This window comes from Corapipo altera, unplaced genomic scaffold (genome assembly GCF_003945725.1).
Source record: "Corapipo altera isolate COAL_440 unplaced genomic scaffold, ASM394572v1 67, whole genome shotgun sequence".
Classification (NCBI taxonomy): Eukaryota; Metazoa; Chordata; class Aves; order Passeriformes; family Pipridae; genus Corapipo; species Corapipo altera.
This window is the reverse complement of record NW_020884906.1, coordinates 6,740,972-6,767,476: the sequence shown is the minus strand read 5'-3', so window position 1 is coordinate 6,767,476 and position 26,505 is coordinate 6,740,972. Positions and strand designations below refer to the sequence as shown.

The 26,505-nt window shown below is 40.7% G+C and overlaps 1 protein-coding gene across 11 annotated transcripts in view; it reads left to right on the top strand.

The window, feature by feature from the left end:
• The first annotated feature begins 6,232 nt into the window (after positions 1 to 6,232).
• The window catches only part of ATXN2 (ataxin 2), a 44,293-nt gene continuing 24,020 nt past the window's right edge, over positions 6,233 to 26,505 (top strand). For 6 of the 11 annotated variants that reach the window (XM_027652373.1, XM_027652371.1, XM_027652375.1 and 3 more), the window contains exons 1-10: positions 6,233 to 6,269; positions 7,886 to 7,945; positions 8,625 to 8,696; positions 8,913 to 9,063; positions 16,202 to 16,326; positions 17,518 to 17,609; positions 20,275 to 20,472; positions 20,988 to 21,166; positions 22,727 to 22,936; positions 25,324 to 25,506. In XM_027652373.1, the coding sequence (XP_027508174.1) occupies positions 7,913 to 7,945; positions 8,625 to 8,696; positions 8,913 to 9,063; positions 16,202 to 16,326; positions 17,518 to 17,609; positions 20,275 to 20,472; positions 20,988 to 21,166; positions 22,727 to 22,936; positions 25,324 to 25,506 (1,243 nt within the window). In that variant the 5' untranslated portion in view covers positions 6,233 to 6,269; positions 7,886 to 7,912. The remainder of the gene's footprint in view (positions 6,270 to 7,885; positions 7,946 to 8,624; positions 8,697 to 8,912; positions 9,064 to 16,201; positions 16,327 to 17,517; positions 17,610 to 20,274; positions 20,473 to 20,987; positions 21,167 to 22,726; positions 22,937 to 25,323; positions 25,507 to 26,505) is intronic. The other 5 variants (XM_027652376.1, XM_027652374.1, XM_027652380.1 and 2 more) reach the window with 5 other exon arrangements.

Sequence of the window (26,505 nt, the reverse complement as noted above, 5' to 3'; positions counted from 1 at the left end):
GGGGGGAGCGGGGGGCGCGGGGCCCGCACGTGCCGGGGCCGGCGCGGGAAGGGCCGCGGGCGATGGCGGCGGGGCCGGGGGGCGGCCCGGGCGGGGAAAGGGGGCGGCGATCCGGGGCCCCGCGATGGCGGCGCGGCGCCCTCGACTCACCCGGGGTGTGTGTGTGTGTGTGTTTTTTTTTTTTTTAACATGGGGGGGGGGGGGGTGTGATTATTTTTTCTTATTAGTTTTTATTTTTTATTTGTATTTATATTTTTATAATTCTTATTTTTAATATTATTTGTTATTATTATTTATTTTATTTTTTTTAAATGGGAAGCGCAGTGAGGTTCTCGCGGGAAGGCAGGCGAGGCCGCGCCGCTGGATGGTGGCTCCGAGGCCTCGCCTTCTGCCGGATTTTTGGGGCAGGGATCCTGCAGAGGATGAGCTCTCCCCTCTCCTCGCCTCTCCCCCCCCCCCCCCCCCCCCCCCCCCGCACTCACTACCGCTGGAAAATCCATCCCCCTCCTTCCCGTAGTATTACCTACAGAAACCCACACCTATTTTCCCTTTCCTCTCCCTCAAATAATAAACTTGGTAGTGCCGTGAATTTTTCCTGGGCTGTGGGGGTCATAACAAACGATCAGAGTGGGACGGTAACAGTTCTGAAGGTCACAGTCGCTCAGAGCAGTTTCATTTCGAGTTTTATTCGTCTTCCTCCTCAGCTGGACGTTTATTCCCACTCAGTTTTGGGCCCTGGCAATAAAACGGAATTTACAGTGGCCCCATTGTTGGACATCAGTGGAAATGGGGCTTTACTTTGTTCCCAGCCCATGGAACTGGAAGCGGAAGAGCTTTGGAAGGGTTGAAAAGGACAAAGTAAATAACAACAACAATACCTCGGCAGCTCAGGGCACCCATTTGATGGGTTTTACATGTGGCATTGGGCTGGACGTGATGTTTGCTGTGCTCTGTCCCTGCCAGCACACAGTGGCACTGTAGAGGTTAACGTGAAGGGCAACAAAACCCACAGCTGATTTTTTTGGAATTCGGTCTGATGAGGAGCACTTGCCACTGTAAATTTGGGCATTTGAACTTCAATTTCACTCCCAAGTTTAATCTTAAAGCCACTGGATTTCTCCTACCAGTGTTGTATTTTTAGTTTTCCTGGAGAAATCCCACCTCAGAACTTCTTAAGGAGTTCTAGTGGGGCTGCTGAACAACTGACAGAGGTCTTCCCACTCTTTTTTGTTAATTTTTCAAGTTATTTCTGAATGAGAGGTCTGTAAAATCACAGCCCCATGGAACACCTTCAGAGAACTTATCCTATTGCTGTCCTGAAGAGAAACCCTGTCTTTTTGGGAGTACAAATTCAAGGATGGTTTGTGCTGCAGATCTGTCCATGTAAATGAAAAGCTGAGTGGCTTTTTTTGTTTAAAAAAATCAAAATTTAGGTGGCCTGCATCTTCATACCAATTCGATGCATTGTATTATTTAATAGAAATTTAAAACATCTCCAGTTTTTGCCAAGCTTTCCTCCCAGCAGCTCATTTCCCTGCAGCCCTAGCATTCCCTTTTTTACCGTAAATACAAGAAAATGTTACTTTTCATGGCTAAGTTGCTTTTAAAAGCTTAGTTTGGGCAGAAAGCTCACGGATAATTAGCTGTCCTGGGCCTAATTTTCTGCTGGGAGTTTATTGCTGTAAGAACTGGGCTGAGCTTTTCGTCCTTGTACCTCTGATCATGAGTGGAGGGTGTTGGTCTCCATGGGCTCACAGTGATGGACATCTCTGTTTCATGTTGGTAAAGGTAAAATCTTGTGTGAACAAACAAGGCATTCCAGGGGTTTTCATTATACCGTTAATTTTCCCTTTACATAAGGGGAAAAAATCAGAAATGAAGGTATCTTTAGAAGTGTTCAAGAAAAAAAGAAAGATTCATACCTTTTTTATGAAGAGGCCCCAAGTGAAATGCTGGGTTTGATATGGCAGGTGGGCTGGGGCTGAAGGGGAGATGCCAAGAGCACAATGAACTGTAATTAGGGAAAGTGTGGACCTGGTTCCCAAACCTGCTCCCTGTGCTGGTCAGAACATTATCTAACATCTGCTTTTTTTGTCTGAGTTTTGTCCTTATGCAAGCACAGGAGGGTTGGCTGCCCTCTGGTTGGAAGTTGTATCCATCCCAACCTTCCTCCAAGCTCTTCACCCTTTTTTTGTTATTAATTTCCCCCACTGTTATTTTGTCTGAGGGCAAAGACTCAGGTTTTGGTTACAATTGTGGCAGAAGGGATTTTTCATTTTGGTAACTTTCTTGCCAAGATGGACTTGGGGGTCATTTGAGAAGACACTGAAGTACTATCCTTTAAAAATGGCTTTTCCCATTAAAAACTAAAACTGAAATAATCCCATGGATAAGTCTCGAAAACGAACTACACCCACTTCTTGCCAACATTTATTTTCCTTTTTTCCTTGACATCCTTTTTTATAAGCTTAAGGAAAGGCCAGGAGAGGTGTCAATCCTGTTCAGACTGAAAGAATTGGGAATATTGAGTGCCAAGGCAGTGGGATATAATGGGAGTGACTGTTCTGGAGGGCTGATCACACGTGCCATTCAGAGGGTTTCTAGTTTGTTCTCACGTCTTTGTGTGGGTTTTAGTGCAACTGTGCAAAACTGCTGAGCAAAATGCCTGGTTAACCTGCAGGTCTCTTCCCTTATCACTGAGAATGCACTTCAGCATGATATTATATCCCTGATTTTGAGTAACTTTTAATTTAACAACCGATTCATGGCAATGTAGATGAAGAAGGTTCTACAGTGACTAAGCCCATCAGCAGGTTACTGGTGTGCACTGGGTCAGACTGGACGCAGGTTATTCCATATCCAGATGCTACAGAAACTGTCATTTCTTGTGGAAACAGGAATTGACATTATCGATGTCAGTAGTGGGGGAAAAAACTACAGAAAACAAACGTGCAGGACTTGCATAATCTTAATCGACAGCTTCGATTCATTTGACTTTATACAGCTGAACACTACACTGAAATAAAACCTTGTGCTTCTGATTTCTCCCTCAGAAGAAAAGCATTCCCAGCTCTCTGCACTAGAATTCTTTAGAATATCCTGTAAATTTGCTTTCCAAGCTGCAGTAAGATCAGTGCTCCAGAAACATCCATTCACTCTAAAATTGAGTACTTGCACTTCTGCTCTAGGCATTAATTGCAGGGTGATTGCATTTATTTCTTAGTCTCAAAGTGAAGATGCCACTGGAGAGAAAAGTTGAGACTTACTTTCACATGCAGGACTTTGTTTCCTTTGCCTTAGTTTTCACTTAACTGGGAAAATATAAACGTGTGACCTTGTTTTGCTTATACAAACGCTCTACTTGGCATGTAAACATAGGGAGGAGGAGGGATGTGAGGAATAGGGTAGGAAATACTCATAAAAATAGAAAAAAATGTGCAAGTTGCTGCTGGGGAAAAATATTTATTGTGCAGCATTTGGGCCCTGCTGGAGACTTTGACTCTTCAGGTGTCAGTGCTGGACTGAGGGAGTTGGCTGCTAAGTGTAATTGCTTGATGGTACTTCGTAGTTTCTGATTTTATGTCTTTGCTACCCCAAAGCAAAGGGTTTCCAGGTTGGGTTTGCCAAGCTGCCCACGTTTACCTTTAACCACATTTCTGCAATGCAAAGTGCATTTTTTTTTTAATTTTCCATACTTGCTGTAATGAAAATGGGTTTTTAGGTAGCAGTGCCAAATTACTACTGACCCTTCTGGATTCCCCCATTCTTAGTTTTACTCTCTTGTTCTAAATTATGTTAAACTTCTGGCAAAACCCACTTGCTTTCTGCTTTTGCAGAGGTTTTAAATGTTTTTGTTTTTTTTTTTCATTTGATACATCAAAGATATGTCAAAGGGTAGTTTGAACTTGAGTCTTTGCCTGTTGGAATATGAAACTCAAGTTGATGGCCTCAGTTTTAGGAGAAGACACAGTTTTGACTGTATTGTTGAACTGGATTGGTGAATATCTTTATTTTTTTCATCTTGGTGAATGTTTTTCCTTTTTTTCCAATGGTTTATGTTTAACACAAGCTGGAAAACAAGAGGCCAGGTCTTTAAAGAGATATGTTAGATCAGAGTAACAAAGAATTTCTGCAGGTACCTTAACCCTTGGCTGATGTAGAAGTTGGGACCTCTTGCCAACATGGATGTGCACAAGCAGTTTATTTCTTAAAGAAATGTGGGTAGGAAGAGTAATTTTGGAAATGTGGTAAGAGATGGAAAATCCAGAACAGTTGGGTTGATGCTTGGAGGGAACGCTCCAAACTTTCTGACCAGTCCAGCAACCCAGTTATTTAAGTTCTAAGAATACTTTGTCACTAAAAATGGAGTGGTTTCTATTGCAAAGGCACCAAACTCTTCCTTTTGACCATTTCTGTAGCTGATGAAGAAGGAGGATCTAAAATCCTTGAGGCCAACAGATAGAGCTGCTGAAATTGGTTGACTTTGGCCGAGTTCTGCGAGCGACCGTGGTGGTTCCGTTTTTGATTGTAATAGAAGGACAAGTCAGAACTGGACTGAACCTCTTGTTTGGGGGTTTCTCGTCTGGTGAAATGACTTTCAGAAACAGAGGGATCATTCCTCTGAATACTATGCAAAAATGCTGTTCCAGGTTGCCATTTAACAGATGGCAGGTTTAGGAAATGATGAGAGTTTCTTGTCTCGAGAGCAAGGTGAAGTGAAGATTCTATGGACAGTTCAGGCTGATGGTAGTTAAATAAAGGTTATTTGCATTAGAATTTGGGGTTTTTTCTCTGAAATTAGTATTCTGCAATATTCTGAGAATGCCTGCTGGGCCCCCCAAATCTGCAGGTCCTGCCATCAGCAAATGTCACCAGTGTGGGGGATGCTCTGAGACCACATTTTGTTGCAGAAACTTGTTTTCTTAAACGAGGCAGGTGATAGTTTAGTGGGTTTTCATTTTTTCTTCATTAAATCCTTTCATGGCTCTCTGATGGCCTTTATTTCTACAGAATTTATTGGAGAGTTATTTATGTTCATTGGGAGAGAAGTTCCTTTGATTTCTTGGCTGTCCCATGAGCCTTATCTTTAGAGGCATGTTATTTTGAGGGGTAGATTGGTGTTTTCAAAAGCAGTTCAATGCAGTTGACATCCAGTGAAGGTGTTCAAGAGCTCTGAGCAACCTGGTCTAGTGGAAGGTGCCCCTGCCCATGGCAGGGGCTTGGACTGAGGTCATCTTTAAGGTCCCTTGCAGCCCAAACCATTCTGGGATTCCATGACATTCCGTGGGATTTAGATTTCAGTGTTGTTTGGATATTTTGAAACATGGATGTGATTCTTTGTGTCTCTTTAATGAAATGGTTGTGCATCAATAAGGTGGTTCTATTTTAAAAACTGATTTTTTTTTCAGTAGAAGACTTAATTTTGCCTCACATTACGCTTGGGGCACTCCTGAAGTTGTAATATAAATCTAAATCACTGTGAGAAGTATTTGAAACTGGGACTTCTTGGTACAAGGAAGGAACTTAGAATTAAGACACACCAGTGGATCTGAAGAACTGGAGCTGTTGTAGACTTAGCAGCTGCAGGGATGTTTTGGGACTCAGATGGCTGAGGTGAAGGGCACAGACTGATCCAGCTCAGCTTGCAGGGTATCCCGAGCATCCAGGTTAATTTAAAAGCTTATGGAAGTGTTCGGAGTGCTGCACATGGGCAGGTTTGCATTAAAAGGAGTCAGTGTTTTTGAGGGGATGGACAGACTTAATTACTTTATCTTGCTGGGTCATGAGAGCAGTTGGAAACAAGCTCTGTAGGTAGAGCCTCACAACCAGGGCTCCTCAGTTATTTGAGTGGCCCTTCATCTGACACAGTGACAAGTTCAGAGCCTCAGAGAAGGACCCTGTCCCAAGTAGGGGTTGAGCCTGAACTGAGGTTTGGTTTTGTGTGCCAGTAAGGTTTGGAATTTGGAACAACGGCATAGGCTTAGTATTGTCTTCATTTTCTCCTTTAGTTTATTGTAAGTAACCCCCTGCCTGCTAAAGGCACTTGCTGTCAGGTCAGGAATTAGGAGGATGAACTCAATGGGCCTGTAATTGTCAGGTTCTGCTCTATGGGAATGCTGGTTTCCCATTCTCAACTCTGTATTAAGATGGGGTTCGGAATTCCTGCGTGGTAAGAAATGCAGCAGTTTGGGCAGTTGTTTTAATCACATCCCCTGTGTGTGTTTAATTCCAGAGGCCGCAGCAGTGGCAAAGGACCACCTCAGCCTACGGTAAGTTTGGGGGTTCTCCTCATTGTACCACTCCTGGTAAGAGGAAACAACTTAGAGACATAAGAATAGCAGAATACTGGAATGTTCTCCCAGTTTTTTCCTTTGGATACTTTAGACTGAGATACAGTTTTCTAAAGAGTAGCATCTTGCATTCATTTAAGTCTCCTGGGAGGGTGAAGGGGGAAAGGTTCTCTTAAACTTTTGACTACACTTACATAAATATTCTCCATTTTCCTGCAATTCTAGTTGTAGATGTGAATAACATTTAGCTTGAGGCAGTGCTTTTTGAACTAGTTCCTATCTGGAGAGTCTAACATTAGCTTCTCCCTTAAAGAGATTTAAGACAGCATTTAATTAAATAAAAATAACTATTTTGTTTGGCTTTACTATAAAATTGCTAACTCAGAATTCTCCTACCCCCAATGTCTTCAGTTATTTTCAGGGCTATGTATGATTGAAGTATAGTTGTGGCTTGACTTGTAGAACATCATTTTATCAGAGCTAAAGATGTGGATCTTTGAACTGCACCAATCAAATATTTACCCATTTGTTATTGACCTGTTTTTCAAAGATGGCTAATTTGGGGGTATGGAGCAGAAGTAGGAAGGTTTAAAAGGGCCACAGTTTACTTACATTAATGTTTATTGAAGATATCAAGGCACTTGAGTAAAAATAAAGAAGCTTTGAGGGAGTCTGGTGAAAAAGGCCATATGCAAACACTAAACATCGTCCAAGTGTTGGTCTTCATGTCCTGTGTGCTGAGTGCTGAGCACAGGAGTGTCCCCAAACGTGTCTTTGCAGCCCAGGGAAGTGGCTGGCACACAGCAGTAAGTGGATTAAGGAGCTGACAGTTGAAAAGATGTGTTGTCAGTGGAAAAGCTCAGAATATGGTGAGGTCCCTGCTCATTTCACAAGCACAGAGTTGACAGGGAGAGATACCAGATATTGCAACAAAGCACAGACATCCTCACCAGTGAATGTGTCCTGGTGGTACCTGGTGAGCTCTCCCAGTCAGGGTTTCAGTTCCTGGTGCTGCAGTGAATTACTTTGGACTGTTTTAATAACAGGGTTTGTAGCAATTTGGCGCTCGACGATTTGACGGCTTTGGCTCCTGTTAATGGGTGTAATCAGGGCTGGGAGATGAAAAGATGTGGTTCAGCAGCCTGAAAGCACCTTTTCACTTCTGCAGCACTTGGAGTGCCTTGCTCTTGATGGTTCTTAAGGCAGAGAGGGATGTCAGCAGGGCTCTTCCAGTCAGAAAACAAAGCCCTGCTGACGCCCCTCGAGTCTGTGCATGAGCGTCACCCAACCAGCCAGAGAATTTCAGTATTGAGTGATATTTCCTTGTTTATTGAGTGGGATTTTTATCTTGTTTGGAAGGGTGTTAGATCTTTAATTGGTCAGAGAAAGGGTAACGATCCTTTGGAAATCTCCTGTGCCATATTCAATATTAATAATAATATTTAAATATACATTCTATGTATATTGCTTGAGTAAGGCTTTGAACCAGTGTTTCTAGGAACTCATATGAAAGCCAGCATTGGTTTGGGTGCTCTGAATTTTAGAACTGTTACAAGTTTTTCTCCTGTATTTATGATTTCTTTCTTATTTTTCAGATTTCTTTCGATGGCATCTATGCAAACATGAGAATGGTTCACATACTCACATCAGTTGTTGTAAGTCTTCATGTTTGGAAGAGGGGAAACAGTTCCTATAGTGACAGAGAATCGTTAACTAGTCCAGTAATTGTAATATGATGGAGTGAATATTGAATTTTAGGCACTTTCTGCCAACTTGATCTCAGTAATTCTGTAGTTTTTACTTGGCAATATTTTAATTTGTAGAGGTACAGCAGATTTCTTAGGTGCACTGGTCATATTTTGAATTTTCTGGTTTTAGAGAGGTTATGGGTAAATAAAATGGGTCTGTGTGCAGGGATTAGAACCCTTTCTCCCAGATTCCAGAGGAAGTCCTGACATGCCAAATTTAAGTCCCACATCTCTCCTTGAGTCCAGGTTAAGCTTTTATCCTTTTTTGTACCCACACATGCACAGATCTCAGTTTTCAGCAAGAACTTCTTTGTGCTTTAGCTGGTCAAGAGTCTTGTAAGAACCAAATATGCTCCTGTGAGTATCTTTAAATCCCTCCAGAGCAGCACATACACACCCAGCTGTTTGCAGCTGCAGAGCACAGCAGTGGATCTGTAAATTGGCAGGTGCTGAATGAGGAGATCTGACTGAAAATTGAGCTGGTTTTTTACACAGTGCACTTATGTAAGGAATACGTGTTTAAGAAAATCACTGAAATGTCATTTGTCTCGTAGAAAGTTATATTTTCATTTTTCTTGCGTTCTAGGGATCCAAATGTGAAGTACAAGTGAAAAATGGTGGTATATATGAAGGAGTTTTTAAAACCTACAGTCCTAAGGTAATTTTTTGACATTTTGACTCTTATTTTCAAAGCTCCTGATAATCAGTGTTTGATTAAAATGTGAATATTTTGTTTAATTCGAATATTTACTGTGAATTATTTTGACTACTTGCACAAGCAGACTGTAAATGTCTGGGGTTTTTTTTGCAAGTAGGTGAATTTATTGAGTAGCTGATGGTGCATTAATTGAGAGCCTTTCTGTGTGTCCCACAGTGTGATTTGGTGGTTGATGCTGCTCATCGGAAAACTGCAGAATCCAGTTTGGGGCCAAAACGTGAAGACATTCTGGAGAGTATCCTGTTCAAGTCTTCAGATTTTGTAATGGTGCATTTTAAGGATATGGATACCAATTATGCCAGAAGAGGTATATTTGTTTTTAAAATTGTTCGTTGTCATAAGATCATTAGTCAGGGTTTTTTCAAAGTAGGTGCTTCAGGATCCAAAAATTAAAGTTCACATTCATATTCTTAATTCTTAGTGAGTGCAAAACTCCTGAAATCTCAAATTTATCAAATATGTTTTAAATGGGTTGCAGAACCCTCGTGAGGCCACTTGGCTTTGGTGACTGGAAGGCAAAGCCTTCGTGGTTTTATAAACCATTTTATACATTCTACGGGAGGTCAACTTTTTTTTTGATAAATACCTTTCCTAAAGTATGCTGTTAAATGTTATACAAGAATCCGTGAAGACACAAATTCTTTAGAGAAAGATTCTTTTTCAGAGTTGATTTAGATACAAAGTCTATATTGAGTTAACTTCTGTATCTAAACATGCATTCTAAAACATATTCTAAAAATACTACTGCAGACAGAGCTCAAAGATCTTTAAAAATCCTCAACTTGTGTTTTTCATTTCTGCTTTGCTACTTGTAGGCTTTCCAAAATACAGAAGAACCTTGTGGGGTGGCAGACAGATCTTAAAATCTTGAAGACATGGCTTGAAACTGTCAAAATTAAATTATTTTACAGACAGTCAGGCAGTTTTCATACTTTTACTGTGTGACCTCCAAGCCCCTAATTATTTTTCTGGAACCCGAGAGTCTCATAAGTCAGACAGCTCAATTCCTGTGCAAATTTCTCTCTTTTGGGCAGCAAATTTGAAGGGTTTTTGTGCCTGTGTTGCTGATTTGCTGGGATAAAGAATAAAAGCAAATGCACAGCTTTGTGTGTGGGGTGGAATTGTATATGTGTACATTTACAGGTTGATTAACAACTCTCTCTGGGAGCTCAGTGGTTATTGCAACATGTTTTATTCCCATTATCAGAGACTTGGAGATGTGTAGGGACAGAGGACATTTAATGAGATCTTTCTCTCTTCACCTTGTGTGGATGTTCTTGCCTGATTTAAAGCTGAAGAATGAGAAGTTTGTTTTGTTGGTTTTTTTTTTTTTCCTCAAGGAATTTTTCTTTTCCCAGAAGATGATGCATAATGTCAGAGCAAGTGTAGCATTGAAATGCAGATAGGTTCCAGGTTCTGGATGGGACTTGGAATTTAAATTACACAAGAGCTGTTTTATAATGGGTCTGCTATGAACTTCACTTTAATGTTAATGCAAATGGGCCTCTGCCTTATCCAGTCTTTATAGATTTTGAACAGACTGAAGGAAAAATATGCTCCTGCTTCTAGGAATGGACATTTTCTAGAAGAAAATGACTGCTTCAGGTCGAGCAGTCCCTCAGTTCACTTTATTAGGTGGAATATCTTGGAGTGTAAATCTCTTAAGTACTGGAGAGTTGAAATAAAGCTGTAGAGACTTGGAGCAAGATAAACTGGAAGGCTGCAAAACTTGATAACTCATAGTGGGTAAATTAATCTGCTTTCCATTTTGTCTCAAAAATGTGTTATCTTGAAATGACACTTGAAAGTGTAACTCTGATCACACCTTCACATTAGAGAAACGAGGGGCTTTCTGCTTCCTGGGTAATTAAATAAGCAAGGATTCAAAAGAATGGAAGTGTGTGAGCATGCACACAGGAACTGCTGACCTTTTGTTCATGTAAATAAACCCAAATCTTCATGGCAGTGGGTCAGATAAGCCTGTGATTCACAGTGAAAACTTGAGTCTAAACTCCTGGGTGAGGAGAAACTAAACTCCTTGTCTTGGGAACCGTCACTGCCTGGTGCTCAAAGTGGGACAGGGACAAATACCTTTAAATTGTCTACCCCTCAGTGTTTTTTGGCTTTCACAGACAAGTAAGGAGACAATTTGGAAATATTTGATTGGAAAGGCTTTCTCTGTTTTAAAAGTGTAGTCCAAGAAAGGGGCACTTCACAAGCTCTCTGTTGAGAGGCTTACCTAGGGTAGGGATTGTTATCAGTCTCACCTGGAATAAGGTTTGTTGGGATCTCTGTGTGTAGTTTCTTACCCCTTAGGAGGCTGCTGGAATTTTGGGGAGCCCTAGAACTAAACTAAATTTCTTCAGAAATTTGTGTTTTGAAAATTTTAGTGCATCCTGGTTTCCCAGTACAGTATCTGGAGTACAGCATCTGGCTTTTGTTCTCTGCTGGGCTGGAGGAGTTTGGGCAAGAGACTCCTGAAGATGTTCACTGGATTGAGTCACAAGTTGGGCAATAGAGACTGGAAGAGGACTGGGAAAAAGCAGCAGGGAGAAAGGGAATGGGATGGAGAAGAGAGGAAAATACAGTTGTGTGTGAAGAACCATCCAGCAGAGCCTGCCAGGCAGCTCCCAGTGCTATCAGAGCGGTGCAGCTTTGGGGAAGGAGCTGATAACTCGTCCTGCAGCTGCATCAGAGTTCAGGGGAGGGAACACCAGGCTTGGGGTGGGTGAAATTGGGAGCAGCACAGGTACATTTGTGCCAAGCATGACACTGCACCTTCAAATGCACCACTGGAGAAAGAATGGTGTCTGCCCAGATTGTAGAAATTGGAAGGATTGGGAGAAAAACTTTTAGGTCTGTGTGGACAGGGGTGTTGTAGCAGTTAATGTTTAAAAAATAAATCTGTCCCCACTTCCCAGGCCTGTATTTGCAGCTCTGTCAGTCTGCACAGACCTTTCTGCTTGTGCAGGTGCTTGTTAGGCTTCAGAAGGAATGGAAAGGATCACCTGAGATCCCTGTGGAACTGAGGTTTGCTGCAGTACAGGCTGATGAATGACACATGCTTTGGAAAACTCAGGTGAAGCTGTGTTACACCCATCACCCCCTTTCAGACTGTTCTGTCTGCCTTTAAACTGGGACTGACACTGAGTTCTGCACGTGCACTGGAAATCAGCTGCTCCAGACCCGCTCTGAGGTGCAAGTTGAAATCCTGGGCTGTGCATTAACACGTCACATCTTTCTGCTTCACCTCTTGAGTGCTGAGATCTCAGAGCTGCTGCGTGATCTGGTTTTACAGAAGAAGCTTCCAGCAGTTTTTCCTGGAGCCCTAAACACTGATAGTGCTGGTTTGCATATGATTCAAATTTCACCAAGGCTTTGGAGTTGCCTTCTTGGCTTCTCTTTAAAGATGAGACAATTGAAACATCATAACTACTGTTAAAGTAAAAGATTTCTACAATGTTTTTATTGGGTTTTGGCTCTGTTGCTGCACTCTGAGAAAAATATCACAAATGCAATGAAAAACAAGGCAGAAGAGAATTGGCTGTTAAGGCTTTTCCTTGAATTAGCACTGCAAGTGGCCTCCTTCCAAGGAAAGTGTTGCAAGGGGAATAGCAGTAGGCATCTTATGAACAAAGGAAGGAAATGTTGGCTCAGCAGAGCTGGTGGTAACTGGTTTTAATGTTTCAAATCAGTAATAAGTAGTTACAAAACAAATGAGAGTTTACTGTTGAAACCTTTAAGGTGAAAGCTCAGTTTACTTTGGGCCTTGCTTAGGCTTGATCAAAGCTTCAGTGGGAGCATCAGCACCTTTGGCAATGATGGATTTCATGGCATTTGAACTGCAGACTTGCACTTAATTGCATATTTGTGCTCTTCACCATTAGTAGCTCAAAATATGTTTGTGGGAACGAGCACATTGGACAATGAAGTTAATTAAACCCTGACTCCTAATTGCTCTATTCTGGCACTTTTTTCTTTAACTCATTTAATGGCACATCCTTGAAGAATTTGCCCAAGCTGAGTTTTTCGCAGAATGTATATTTTTGATTTGTGTTACTGTGATTTTCTCTTGTCCTTGGAATTTTTTTTCCAGTTACCAGGCTTTAAAACAGAAGTAGATCCTTGATACCCAACTCCTTTGCTTAGGAAATGTCACATTAAGCAGGTACAGAGGCAGTGGGGACTAATTGAGTGTTACAGCTCCAGCCCTTTGTTTCACCAGGTTTTGTTTGATCTTTAACTTGGGTTTTACGGTGTAGAAAAGGGATTGATTAAAAATTTGGCCGTGTCAAGGTGTCATGTGAATTGCTCCTTCAACAGCTCAGAGATAAGAGGCACCAGATAAGGGGAGGCTGAGCCTGTGCAGTGTCTTGTCTGTTATTACTCTGCCAGTCAGCACTTGGAGCAGCAGCTCATGTTTTAGCTCCTACTTTGTTAATAATCATAAGAACAGTGTTTTTGTTTTGGAAACTTTTATTTTTAGAATTTTTTACATACGTTCTCAATCTTGTTGCTCATTAATTTCGGTGGAGGCTTGTTTGACTTGCTGGGTTTTTAATCTTGGTCTCCCGTGTGTCTGCCAGGCTGTTTGTTCCAGGAAAATAGTGATCTGTGCCTTGAGGTACCGTTCTGCTACATTTAAACTTTGCCTGGATGCTCTGGAGACCATATTGTCTGACTGGAAGTCTGCCTTTGTAGCTTGAATTTCTCCTAACTCTGGACTTTCTTTGAGTTGTAGAGGTTAAACTGGTGCAGTCTCGCTTGTGACTGTCATTCTAAAATGAGAAATGCAGCATAGTGAAGGTTCCTGTGCCCCATGATGCACTGGATTCTACTAGGAAGCAGAGCAGTGACTGTACACATCTTATTCAGACCTGTAGCATTTGGTAGATAGAGGAGTTTTTGTTTTGACTCGTTTTTCCCTCAGTTCATCTGTGTCATTACAATAACAGCACTGCTGGATGTTTATGTGGCTGTTTAAATACGAAAATTAGTGGGTTGAGTAGATGAGTCTTGTTAAGCTGGTATTTTATTCACTGTATCCAAAATGGCACAGTTGTATGGAGTTTGCCTGAAGGAATTTAATAGAAATGAAGGAAACTGTGCTGTGAAACACAGATTGTCTCCATTAGGCCTCCTAACTCATATTTATCTAATCTCAGTGGAGAAGAGTTCCCTCTACTCCCAGAGAGGTAGAAACAAAGTTCACAGTTTTCAAAGTGCCATGAGCAGCCTCCAACTTTCGTTTGCTGTAAAACGTCCAATCTGAGTGGATCAGACCTGAAACACTGAATTAACAATGGTTGGGACAGGAGCAGCTCTGGTTTGTCTGGGTTAAGGCAGAATTAACTACAGGGTATTGAAAAGGTACATGTAGAGTTTCCAAATAAAAGAGCCTTAAAAATGTGCTTTTTAGCTACTCGTTAACTGTGGATTGTAGCACTGTGTTGCTGTGTAGTTTCAGAAGACATTTGAACATATATATAGTATATACTATAATACAGTATATTTTAGAAGTTGTTTGTCTCTGTGTGAAGAGGTGTTTTCAAGTTGAAAAAACTTAAAAATCTGTAGGTTATTTGGAGGAGTTTGGGTTCCTTTGTGAAGCAAAATGGGGATGTTAATAGTGAGAACATTACTGAGTTTTTACTATGAAAATGATCTTTGCAAGGTGGGAGATGTTTGGTTAATTCTGTGAGAGGAACTCAAGAGTTCAGCTCTGCTTGAATTCAGCCATATAATATAAAAAATTCCACCTGAATTTGGATCTGATGTCTTCCAACTCCTCCTTTCTCCATATCTGTTGTAGTTCCTTCAGAAACAGGTAATTTTTGGCAGTCACTGTGTCTCTGCATCTTGCCTTTCATAATGCTTTTGTTCCCATAATATATAACAGAAAGTTAATCTCTTTGTTTGTGCATGTGGGACTTGGCAGGATCATGTAGAGGATCTTGCAGTTAGTTGGTGATTTCTGTTGTCAGCCTGGGTTTTTAGCTCTTCTGGATAGTTGAAGTGATTGAAATTTGGGATCAGCACATAGGTAGGGCAGGGGCACGTTTTGTTTCATATAAGCTCATTAACAATGTTTAATTGCTTCCCCACAGTTCTTTGTGTATGGATTGAGTGAGCGTTTCATGGGATAGTGCTGGATGTTATTAGACAGGCTCAGCACAGTTAATTTTCATGCCAGATCATACCAATAAATGCAGAACTTCACTGTGAAATTGGGTAAAACAGGAATAATAAGCAGTGTCAGCAGCCTCTCTTTAGAACATCTTCAGTGATTGTGTAAAAACTGTTACATCAGTGACCAACCTCATATGTTGTGAATTCTTTTCATAAGAGCTTTAAAGTCCATTTTTCTTAGGAAGATTTTTAGATCTTGCCAAAAGTTAATTTAGGCCATGTTTTTCTGTATCTGGCACTGCCTGGTGGTTTGATTGCAGCTTTTCTAAGGGTCTGAAATGTTTGCTCCTTATTTTATCAGTAAAGGATAATAGGAAATTCTGGATTGAAGACTTACTTATATTAGGCTGATTTATTTATTTGAAAGCTTATAACAGGCTAATTTGATTTTTTGAAGTTCTGCTTAAGGATGGCAGCTCTGAGATATAGTTGCTTACAAATATAAAAGCTTGGCTTCCTTGGTGAGTGGCTTTAGATATTTTTATACAGCACTTTTAATATTCTGGTATTATTCCTTCTTAAGTCTGACCTGAATGAAACATGAACAAGTAAAAAAATAACTTGTGGTCTTTTTTTTTCTTTATGTTTTCATAATTTTTTTAAACAATAGTGGAACCTTTCTGGTTATTTATTTTCATATGTTGGTGGGAGCAAGAGGGAGAGAGTTCCTGAATATTTCTGTGGGATTTGGGTGAGTTGCTGCTTGGAAAAGCTTTGTCAGGAGGGAAGATACTTCTGTTCATGTCCCAGGGAATGTGTGTGTGCATGTTGGTGTGTTGAGGAGTTGTGGAAATAGAAAAAATTCAGATATTTGAAGGGAAAGTTGTAGTTTACCCATTCAGGGAATAGGATTGGGTTCATGCTTTTTTGATATTTGCACAATGTTTTAGTGTGCAGTTGCGTGGGCTGGTTGGAAAATTGTATTATACAAGCCTTGGGTTTTCTAGAGGAACAGGGATCCTCAGTCTTTTTTTCTCTTTTTTTCCCCAAATATTCATGTAGTTGGTGTAAAATATTTTGAAATAACTGAAAATAATTCTGTTCTTTGATATATTAGAAGTTAGTCTGGACTTCCACAGTTATTATAAATTTAAAGTAGGCACCTTTCTAATGTCCTTTTGACCACAGCAGCTGCAAGAGAAGGGGAATGATGATTATTGAACCTGTAATTGAGCTGTTTTTTGGTTGTTCCTCAGATAAAAACCAGCATACTTTTCCAGCTGATTTCACCCCCATCCCTTCCTGCTCTGTTGCAGATGCTTTTACTGATTCAGCCATTAGTGCTAAAGTTAATGGAGAACACAAGGAAAAGGATCTTGAACCATGGGATGGAGGAGAGAACACGGCTTCTGAGGAGCTCGAGGCACTGGAGACAGATGTGGTGAGTGTTGCTTTTTCGTGCTCTCTGAAAGGAAGCCTTGAAAGAATTCCTTAATTTTAGTCTAGTAATGAACTTTGGAGTAAAATCGCTGTCCTGCACTGTGATGGTGGATGTTCAGTCTTTGCCAGCAGCTGCCACAGTACTTTTTAGCAATTTGAATAAGAAAAGCTGGATTTCAAATGCCACTCGTGGCAAATATTGACAAATGGCAGCTGCTGTGCTGAGAGACATGTTGGGCTCAGGGACTGGCAGAAAGAGCAGCTTTTGTTAAGGCCTCCAAATTCAGCAATACAGCAAAGTGATTTATGTTTAATCAGAGCATCCCTGCCTGACTGTCACTGCTTTTGGAAAGGATGGGGAGATTGTGCTCAGCTCAGTGTCCCTGGGCTTCACATGGGGAAATGGATGAAAGTCTGAACCCAAGCACAGATACAATTTTAGTAGATTATGAACCATTAGATGAGGAGTATGGTCTCCAGTGCCATTTCTTTATATATCATAGCCAACTTTTACTCAAGAATGCATTATTTTAGCAAGGTATTCAGATTGCAGCGTGTTAAACAATGTTATTGATTAGAGGAGAATCTGCTCCTGTTACTGTGGAGCATATTTGGGTAGAACAGTTCTCCTGTCAGTTTATTGGGATTTATTAGAACACTCAATACTGTCAGTGCTTTTATAAAATATTCAAAACATTTCTTGCTGTGCTTGGGTGCTGCAATAGCAATTTTACTGAAGGGGGGAGGTTGTGCAGATCAACAGGAGTCTTGAACCTGTGCTGGGTCTCAGGTAATTACATTAGTGCATTTGAAAAGTTGCAGCACTTGCCACAACAAGAGATGTTTCTAATAGTCAGAAGTGTCAATTTGCACCTTTTGGAAAAGACAAAAAGACATTAATGTTTGCATTTCTTGCTAACCAGTATCACTCTAGTATAGAGTGGGTATGTATTTAGAAAAAACCCTCAAAACCCACACAAATACACCCAAAAACTGGCTTTTGAAGGTAAAATCTGCATCTTATGAGCAAATTTCCACAAAGCAAATTGTGGCTTTATAACTTTGTTATCTGGACAGTGAATTCATAGGCCCAGGAAAGAGGGCAGAAGGTTTAACTTCTGCCATCAGCCCTTAATTTTAAGGGAATGTGTTTCCAGTGTCATTTTGAAAAACAAGCATCATTTTCTTCTAGTCTAATGGATGGGATCCCAATGACATGTTTCGTTACAATGAAGAAAATTATGGTGTAGTATCAACTTATGACAGCAGTTTATCTTCTTATACGTAAGTTCCAAAATATTTTGTTATTAGATTTGTATTTAATGTTCTCCCTGGTTTGACAAACTTTACATTCTGCAGCTAATTTTGCATAGTTTGTGAAGCTGTGGACTCAAATAACTGAAAAAGCAATGAATGAATAGTGCTTAAGAAACCTTGCCAGCGTTCTGTGAATAGTTTGATGTAGAAATCTTTATATATTCCCTTAAATGGGCACAACTCATTCCCATTGCAATGTTTGCTGAATTTAGGCATGTAATAATGCTTATTTATTCCAGGAATAGGGTGGAAAACTGGGAGTTTGTCTTTGTGTAGCTGCTGTACCTATAGATTTTGTTTAACCCAGCAGAGCACTTTGACTAAATCCTAATTTTATTGGGACAATTGATCTGGAAGATACTGGAATGTGGAAAAGTTGCTGATAACCGAGGGGGGGATTGTGTGCTGGGGATGACTTGTTTAGCAGACTTGTCCTGCTCTAAACTAAAGTTTTAGTTACAATATAATAACTGGAATATAAATATAAATGACAATCTTGATATATAATATAAATTATAAAATTAATATATAAATAATAGTATAAAAACTGTGATATAGAAGTAGTGTAAAGCCTGCTCTGGCTGCTCTGGCAGTGTGGATTTATTCCCAATAGTTTGCAGCTATAATGTTCACTGCAACTGCATCACAAATGGACTGCAGATGTTCAGCAGCCATTGTGAAATGTCTTTAGTGTTTCCCCACTCTTTTAACCCCCAGAGCAGAAACTTCTTTTTGAATATCAAGGAATGGCAGTGGATATTTTGATTTTTTGGTGTGCACTTTGTCTACAGGTCTCTGGTTCAGCAGTTTGATTTTCCTGTTTGGTTCAAACAGACCTGTAACATGGTGATAATCAAAGTGTCCTAATCGGCTTATGTTTGAATCCTGGGGAAGCTGTTCTTTCCTTCCCTTCACTGCTCTAAGTACTTTTTGTACTTTTGAACTTTAGTCTTCCATCTTTCTGCTCTCTGGATATTAATGGAAACAGATTAAAAACATGAAGGTGGCTTTAAATTAATTCCATTTTTTTTCCTAGTTAAGCAACTTGCAACTGGGAGGCTCTTTTCCTGATTTTCCAACTCTGTGATGAGCAACAGTGTTGATAAATGCTTAGATGTGCAGCTGCAGGATTGTAAAGGATTTATTGTTTGATTGTTTTCTCTTGCTAGAGCTAAGCACTAGCAGGTATAGTTTGTCAAACTGCATCAAGGTACAAGTTTGGGTTCAGTAAATGTATTAATCAACTGCTTCTGTCATCACCAGGGTTCTGAACAATGTCATCTTGTCCATCCCCTTTCTCTCATCTCTTAGAAAACACAAAATCCATCTTTGCCTGTTAGGTTGCAGTATATCCCTTCCTTTTCTTCAGTCACTTTAGATAAATGAGGATTATTGGGTATTCTCCTTCCTTATGTTCCCAACACAAGGTCAGTGAGGCTCATGACCAGGTTTGTGTTCGTGCAAACCTTATTTGAGCCAAGGCTTTATGCTGAAGGGCAAGGTTTTGATTTAATATTCTTACAGTTCCCATTGATAAGGTCAGTAGATGTCTTGACTGGCCAAAAATATGTGTGTGGGGAAAAAACTTGCGATGCAGTGGCCGAGTGCTGGCTTGGAATTTGGCAAAACCACTTGTTTTCCTAGTTGTGCCACCAACACTTGAGTAGTTTTGCATATATTATTACATACTTGGCTTGTATCTCCCTCTACTTTCTTCGGTTTTCTTCTGTATATGATTCAAAATATGAGCAGTAGTGGTTATATAATGCCCAGCAGAGCATGGGCCAAGCCTCAGCTGTGGTCTGTGTTTTTATGGAGTTTATTCTAAAGTAAGGTTGGATGGAACAACTTTTGCAGCTCAAAATCAGGGGGAAAAAGGGGTTTTGTAAAACCTGACACTTGAACAAAAATTAGGACAGGTAAAAAACAAGAAGGATGGACAGAAAGAGGTGCCAGGTACAATCCCATCTCTAGTTATGTCTTTCAGTGCTCATGTATTGAATTTTGACTCAGTGCCTTTCCCAAGGGATACTTTCTGCAATATGCCATTACCTGCTATAGAGGGATACATAGAATGAGTGGGTTTGAGGTCCTGAGACATGAGAAGTCATGGACTTCTGGTCCTGTGCTCTGAACTGTTGCACTCATCTTTTCAGGAAGAGCTGAAAATTCTGTGACTGGAATTACCAAAGGATTAAGGATGTAACTTTCTAATTTCAGCAGGATTGTGTCTGCTGGCAATGCATAAATAGCTAAAAAAATTTAAATTTAGGCTCTTGGAGTAACTTCCTATCCAGACAACAGACTGATGCTTTTTATTCCTGATGTTCTCAACCATGTTAAAAGTTGGAGCCTTTGCACAGCTTTAGAGACTGGGGCTTTTGCAAGTCACGTGGAAAAGTTCTGCTCTCTGACCTCAGCTCTCTGGGCAGGTAAAAGACACTGAATTTGCACATAATATCAAACCAGTCCAGGAATATTGTCACACTAAAAAAGACAGCAAGTCTGCTGGCTTAAAAGCAAGATTTTTTTCACTCTTGACTTGTTTAGAACTAACACTGTGTAATTTTTGTAGCTCCTTTGTGCTTTTGAATGCATTTCAGAGATTCTTTTCCTTTCCATTGTCTTTTAGGGTGCCATTAGAAAGAGATAATTCAGAAGAGTTTTTAAAACGGGAAGCCAGAGCAACTCAATTAGCAGAGGAAATTGAATCAAGTGCCCAATACAAAGCTCGGGTTGCCTTGGAAAATGATGAAAGGACAGAAGAAGAAAAATATACTGCTGTTCAGAGAAATGCTAATGAAAGAGAAGGACATGGTGTGAACACTAGGTACTTGATACACTATGAATAGTATTTTTATTTAAATTATGGCGGTGTTTTGGGACTGTAGCAGTTTGCTCATTGAAACTGAGCTTTTCCAGCAGGGCTGATCAGGTTGGGAACCTTGTGTAAACAATCCTGTGCTGGTTTTGGCACCCAGGCTAACTTGTACACCTCTGCCTGGCCCTGCTTTATCTCTGTAGGGAACAGACTTCCCCATTCTGATCTGTCACCATGGTGAATTCGTACCAGATTACAGGAAAGGGCAGTGGTTTGGGTATGTCATGGAGAATTTCAGGCATTACAACTGAATCCTTCAGTGTCTGGGGGCTCATAAAGTGGACTGTGTGGTCACTATCAAAAGCCAATTCATGAGGTGACTGTTAGGTCAACATCTGATAGTATTTAATATTTTCCTTTAGCTTGATCTGAGAAAGATTAAAAAATACCAGCAGAGCACTCCATCAGGTATTTTTGGTGCCTCAGTTCTGTCTTAAGACTGATAGAAGTTTGCTGTGTTTCAGAGAAAATAAATACATTCCGCCTGGACAGAGGAACAGAGATGTCCTGTCCTGGGGAAGTGGAAGACAAAACTCACCAAGGATGGGCCAGTCTGGCTCAGGCCCACCAATCTCAAGGTCTGGATCCCACACTTCAGAATTCAGCCCAAACTCTGGAGCAGATCAAAGAGTAGTTAACGGAGGCAAGTATCTGAAGTCTAAATGAATGTACATTATAACATTGCAGAGAATTGCCTAATTATGTTGCAACTGCACATGGAGTGAGTTTAGGATGTGTATTCCACAAGCTAGGGTAGCATCCATCATTTAACACGGAGGTGGTGAGTTGGACTGGGGTTTAACTTACAGTGGAACTGCATTTAGCTGCACTGTACTTTGCAGAGCAGAAATGTCATTTGTTTTCCTTCTCAGGCACCTCTGTCTTAGATGATGGTGCAGAGTGTGGTTTTAAAGATTAAAAATTGCTTTCTGTGTTCCACTGCAGAGCTCTGTGTGGAGGAGCAGCAGTGCTGACACCCAGTGAAAGGGGGGTGGCAGGAGGAAGCTTCCCTTCCTGTCTGGTGCATGGATCAGTTTTGTTTCCCATGGAAAAGAATAAAGCAACTTGCTGACTTTATGATGATGTAGGATGGGAAACAAGAGAAGTGTTAGGAAAAACCTTCCCTCCAAATGGGTATTTGAGTATTTTCTGCTGTACACATGGGTAGTAACTAACCAGACATCACTGGGCACTGCGTAGCAGGAGTTGGTGTTGCATAAACCAAAACCACCATTTTTGAGGTGGCTTTCAGCAGTAGCCTGTCCTTGAGGCATTATTCTTAAAAGTTAAAAATCCTGTTCTGTGAAATTGCTGTGAATAAATGAAAAATGTATAATACTCAAGTGATCTATCTGGAGAGGAAGTCTGAGAAGCATCTAAAGGTAAGTGAGACTTCCTTTTTAAAGACAGAGTCAGCTGTATAAGGGATGGACAACTGAGCCTTGCCCAAACAATGCTAACCTTGAAATTTTTCCGTAGTATTTGTGGTTTCTGTCATCCTATTACTCTGCTGAATTAACATCATATACCTAAAATATTCAGAATGGCTTGTAAATTCAATTAATTCTGTTTTGGAAACCATGAACCCTGTATATGAAACCATGAACCCCTAGATTAAAATCCTCCATTAATACTTGAGATAACTGATAAAGGCATAAATGTCAGGATTCAGACACTGAACACCGCTGTTTTTTGTAAAGATACAGTTCCTAGCTGGATATTGCTCATCATTTGGTTTGCAAGTAGCACTTTGTGTAGTTATGCTGTTTGTGACCAGCTGTTTGAGACCCTCTGGTAACTGTTAAGGACCTTGGTGAGTGCTGGGTGCTGTAGAGCATTGATATGTCAGGCTAACAGATCAAACTTTACTGTCTATTCCTTAGTAGTATTTGTAGATCCTAATTAACCCTTTGGGGAGCTCGTGCTGTTCCGACCCCAAATTCAACCCAAAGTGGTGGAAACAACCCCGCAGAGCCTCTTGCCAAACTCAATCCCCAAAGGGTTAAACGTGCAAAATCATTTTGTCATATTTTTACTTTTTTTTTTTTTTTTTTGACCTTTCCCCCCCCCCCCCCCCCCCCCCCCCCCAACCCCTACCCCCCCCCCCCCCCCCCCCCCCCCCCCCCCCCCCCAAGACCCCCAACCCCCCATAATTTTTTTTCTTTAGTTTTTATACTTTCCTTCATATCATTTGTTCTGTCAGGTGTTCCCTGGCCATCGCCTTGCCCATCTCCTTCCTCTCGCCCACCTTCTCGCTACCAGTCAGGTCCCAACTCTCTTCCACCTCGGGCAGCCACCCCTACACGGCCGCCCTCCAGGCCCCCCTCGCGGCCCTCCAGGCCCCCGTCTCACCCCTCTGCTCATGGTTCTCCAGCTCCTGTCTCTACTATGCCTAAACGCATGTCTTCAGAAGGTACAATACCACAATTTGTTCATGGGGTGTTTTTTTTCTTTTTTGTTTCGTTTTTTTTTTTTCTCGTTTGTCTTCGTTTATAACTCCTCCGTGAGTTTTTAATTGACAAAATTTGTGGTTATTTTTATTTTTTTTTATTTTGGTTTTATTTTTTTGTTTCCTCTTCATTACTTAACCTATAATTTGTGTTTTAACTTTAGTTGATCAGACTTGTTTCTATTAACCTTTTTTGGTTTTTTTTTTTGTTTGTTTCGTTTGTGTTAATTTGAAGAGCTTTACAAAAACAAAAAAAAAAAAAGAAAAGAAAGCTGTGAAATTTCCCAAGTTGGTATGAAATTAAACTCAGCTTTGGAAACGCTGCTCAGTGTCTTAACTTAACCTACAGCAACATACAGGACCTGATAACTTTAGAGAGCATTTCTAGAACTAAAATTTAGGGTATATTTAGAAATTTATATTTAGAAGTTTCCATTTGGAAATTTACATTTAGAAATTTCCGTTTGGAAATTGTCATGTAGGAATTTAGAATTTAGAAATTTAAAATTTAGACATTTAAAATTTAGACATTTAAAATTTAGATATTTCAAATTTAGACATTTCAAATTTAGGAATAAATTTAGGACTACTTTTATTCTTATTTTCTGACTATAAATGTATATAAAATATCAATTTTAACACAGCTGTTCCACAGAAAGCAGTTTCAAATTTAACTAAAATCATTGACTTACCAACAATAATAATGAGCATGTAATAATAATGAAGCATGTAAAACAACCAACAGTAATAATGATAATAAAAATGCTGGATTCAGAGAAGTACACTGTGGAATGGGATAGGATAAGCTGCTTCAAAGGTGAATTTGTAGGGAATTTTTAGATCTGTTTACACCGATCAGAACAATAAATCAGCTCCTTAGCAGTCAATAATACACAGAGCAGGGCTGACCTGTGGGTCTGTGGTAACTGTGTGCAGAATTATCTGAACTAAATTTGTCCTGTCAAGGTACAATAATGATCACGTTTTACAATTTTTATTTAAGTGCAGTTAAATAAACCCTGCACAGCATTGTTTAGCAAGCCTGGAAAATGCAAACTGGTTCTGTGAGAGAACAATCATCCCACTGACTGAAGCAGTAACACTGTTCTGCAGCCTGATAAATGCCTAGGGTGGTCCATGACCAAAAAGTGGATGATGGTCACGTGTCTGGCCTCCTATTGTCCATTTGTTATGGCTTTTTATATAGTCAGATACTGAGAATCCACCTGCAAACTCAATTATTTTCTTAGCCCCTGTGATTGATTTGTCAGGCCTGCACTGAACTGCTGCTTACTGCAATGTTTAATTCCTGCTGCCAGGAGATTATTGCTGGGAAATGTGTATTCTTTAAAATCCTCACCTGTATATAATTTGGATTGAAGTGTACTTGAGATTCATGGGTAAAATAGAGGCTGACGTTTAAAGATTATGTAACCAGAGAGATGCTTCATATTGTAAAACCTTATCTGAAACCAAAAAGCCATTATCTGAACTTTCCACTATTATTGACCTACATTAAAAATGAAAAAAAAAATCAACCAGATCATGTTTTGTTCACAAAGTTTTTCCTTTTCAAGTATCAACATTTGAGTCTGATCTGGTAAAGAAAACGTTTGTTAGGATGTAAAAACCATATTGCTGCTTAGAGTTGAGCTTAACTATTGTGTGGCAGCTGCAGAAGCTGTTCAGAATTCCTGTACTCTCCTATGGCTTTGGCTCCTGGTGTTAAACATGCATGACTTGAACCTTGGGACAACAATCACTCGTTCAGTTGCAGTTTTGCTGACTCGTGAATGAATTGTGGCAGTGGCTGCAGCCGCTGAGCCTCGCTGCAGAATGCCCTGCTCAAATTCCCCCGGAGCATCGCTCAGCCCGTGGGGACTGTAAATGGTTGGGATCACTGCCCACCTGACAAAAGCACTGGAAATTTTTCATTGGAATTGCGCTTGTCCAGGGCGAGCTGGGCCACCAACCCTTGCACTAAGCACTGCTGGATGCTTGGATTCAAATATTTGAAATGCAGGACTCGCACACCTATTTCGAGGCTGATAAAGCTTCTAAATATCCATTTAGAGCTGACCTAGCAAGGTGATGAGTGTTGGCAGCCTGGCTGGACCAATGGCTTGGCCTTTTTAGTCTGGTGGATCCCTGGTTCTAGTCGATGTCAGTGTAAATTGCTTGACTTTATTACTGAATTACTGAGAGTTACGAGATGAAATCCAAGTTTGAAGACCACATTGTATGTTTTTGAGAGTTATGAGATGAAATCCAGTTTTAAAAGCAGATAGTATGTTTGGATACTCCTGGTGCCGGGCTTCACTTAACTGTGTGGGTTGTTTTTCTTTCCCCAGGGCCTCCACGGATGTCTCCTAAGGCTCAACGGCACCCTCGAGGTCACAGAGTCTCTACTGGTAGGGGTACAATTTCAAGTGGCTTAGAATTTGTATCTCATAATGCACCTGGGGAAGCATCTACTGCTGCAGTGGCACGAGGCAGCCCTTCAGGTGGGACGTGGTCATCAGTTGTCAGTGGGGGTAGGTAAAGCTTGGCTTATTGCAGATGGCTTGCAGGGGGACCTTAGAGTGGGAATGCTCAGCAGAATCCTGCCTTTCCAGACAATTCAGGCTCTGAATAACCAAATCCTGGGCTGACTTAGCTTAGTGGGAGAAGGATGTTCCCAGTAAAAGAGTTGGTGAGTTGGTCCTTCAAGTGCAGGATTGTCCTAATTGCAGGGCCAGGTGGTGTGTGAAGAGAAAGGGAGGAAAAATGTGGGAATTAGTTGTTGAAAGGATTAATTCTGAGGAGAGTTACTCGAGGAGGCAGGAGAAGTTAGATACATTCCATGGCATCACTGGGTTTGGTCAGTGGCAGTGCAGCTGGGCTGTGGTTTTTTGAAGGAGGTGTTTGCATAGAGGAAGGTTGGTGTTAAAATGATGCTCAAGTTAAGTTGGTTATATTTTTCCTTTAGAAATTACATGGATTTTAAGTGGTGATGTTGTTCTTGTCTGCTGTAGGAGCAGCTGTAGTCAGTGTCTCCTTTTTTTTGAGTCAGTTAATGGGTTTTTTTTGAATATTTGACTTTTCAAGCTCAGTCTTGTGACACAGGCCCTAGTCCAGAGCTTTTAGGTTGAGACCATGTTCTAGTGGGCTGTGAGCAGCTGAGTGTTTCCTTGGGCAAGTGAGAGACAGTTTGGTCCTTTTTAGATCCTTTTTGGGTACCTCTTAGCACTGCAGAATTCTAGAGGAGTGTAGTGGGAATGCATTTTTCAGAAGGAAGATATGAATTAGACCCACATAGACCTGTTGCCTTGTGGAAAAGATTTAAACTCTTGTGTTCTGGCATTATTTCTGATTCATCTTTGCTCCCCACACCCCACTTTATATATAATTAACATGCAAGTAGGACTGTTAAACCACTTACCTCTCTTTTTCCTCACTCACTGGGGGTTAATATGTGACATAAAGCACTAACTTGCCACAGTGGGATGAGCAGGAAGCAGGAGGTTTAAACAACTTGTTTAAATTTCTTATTT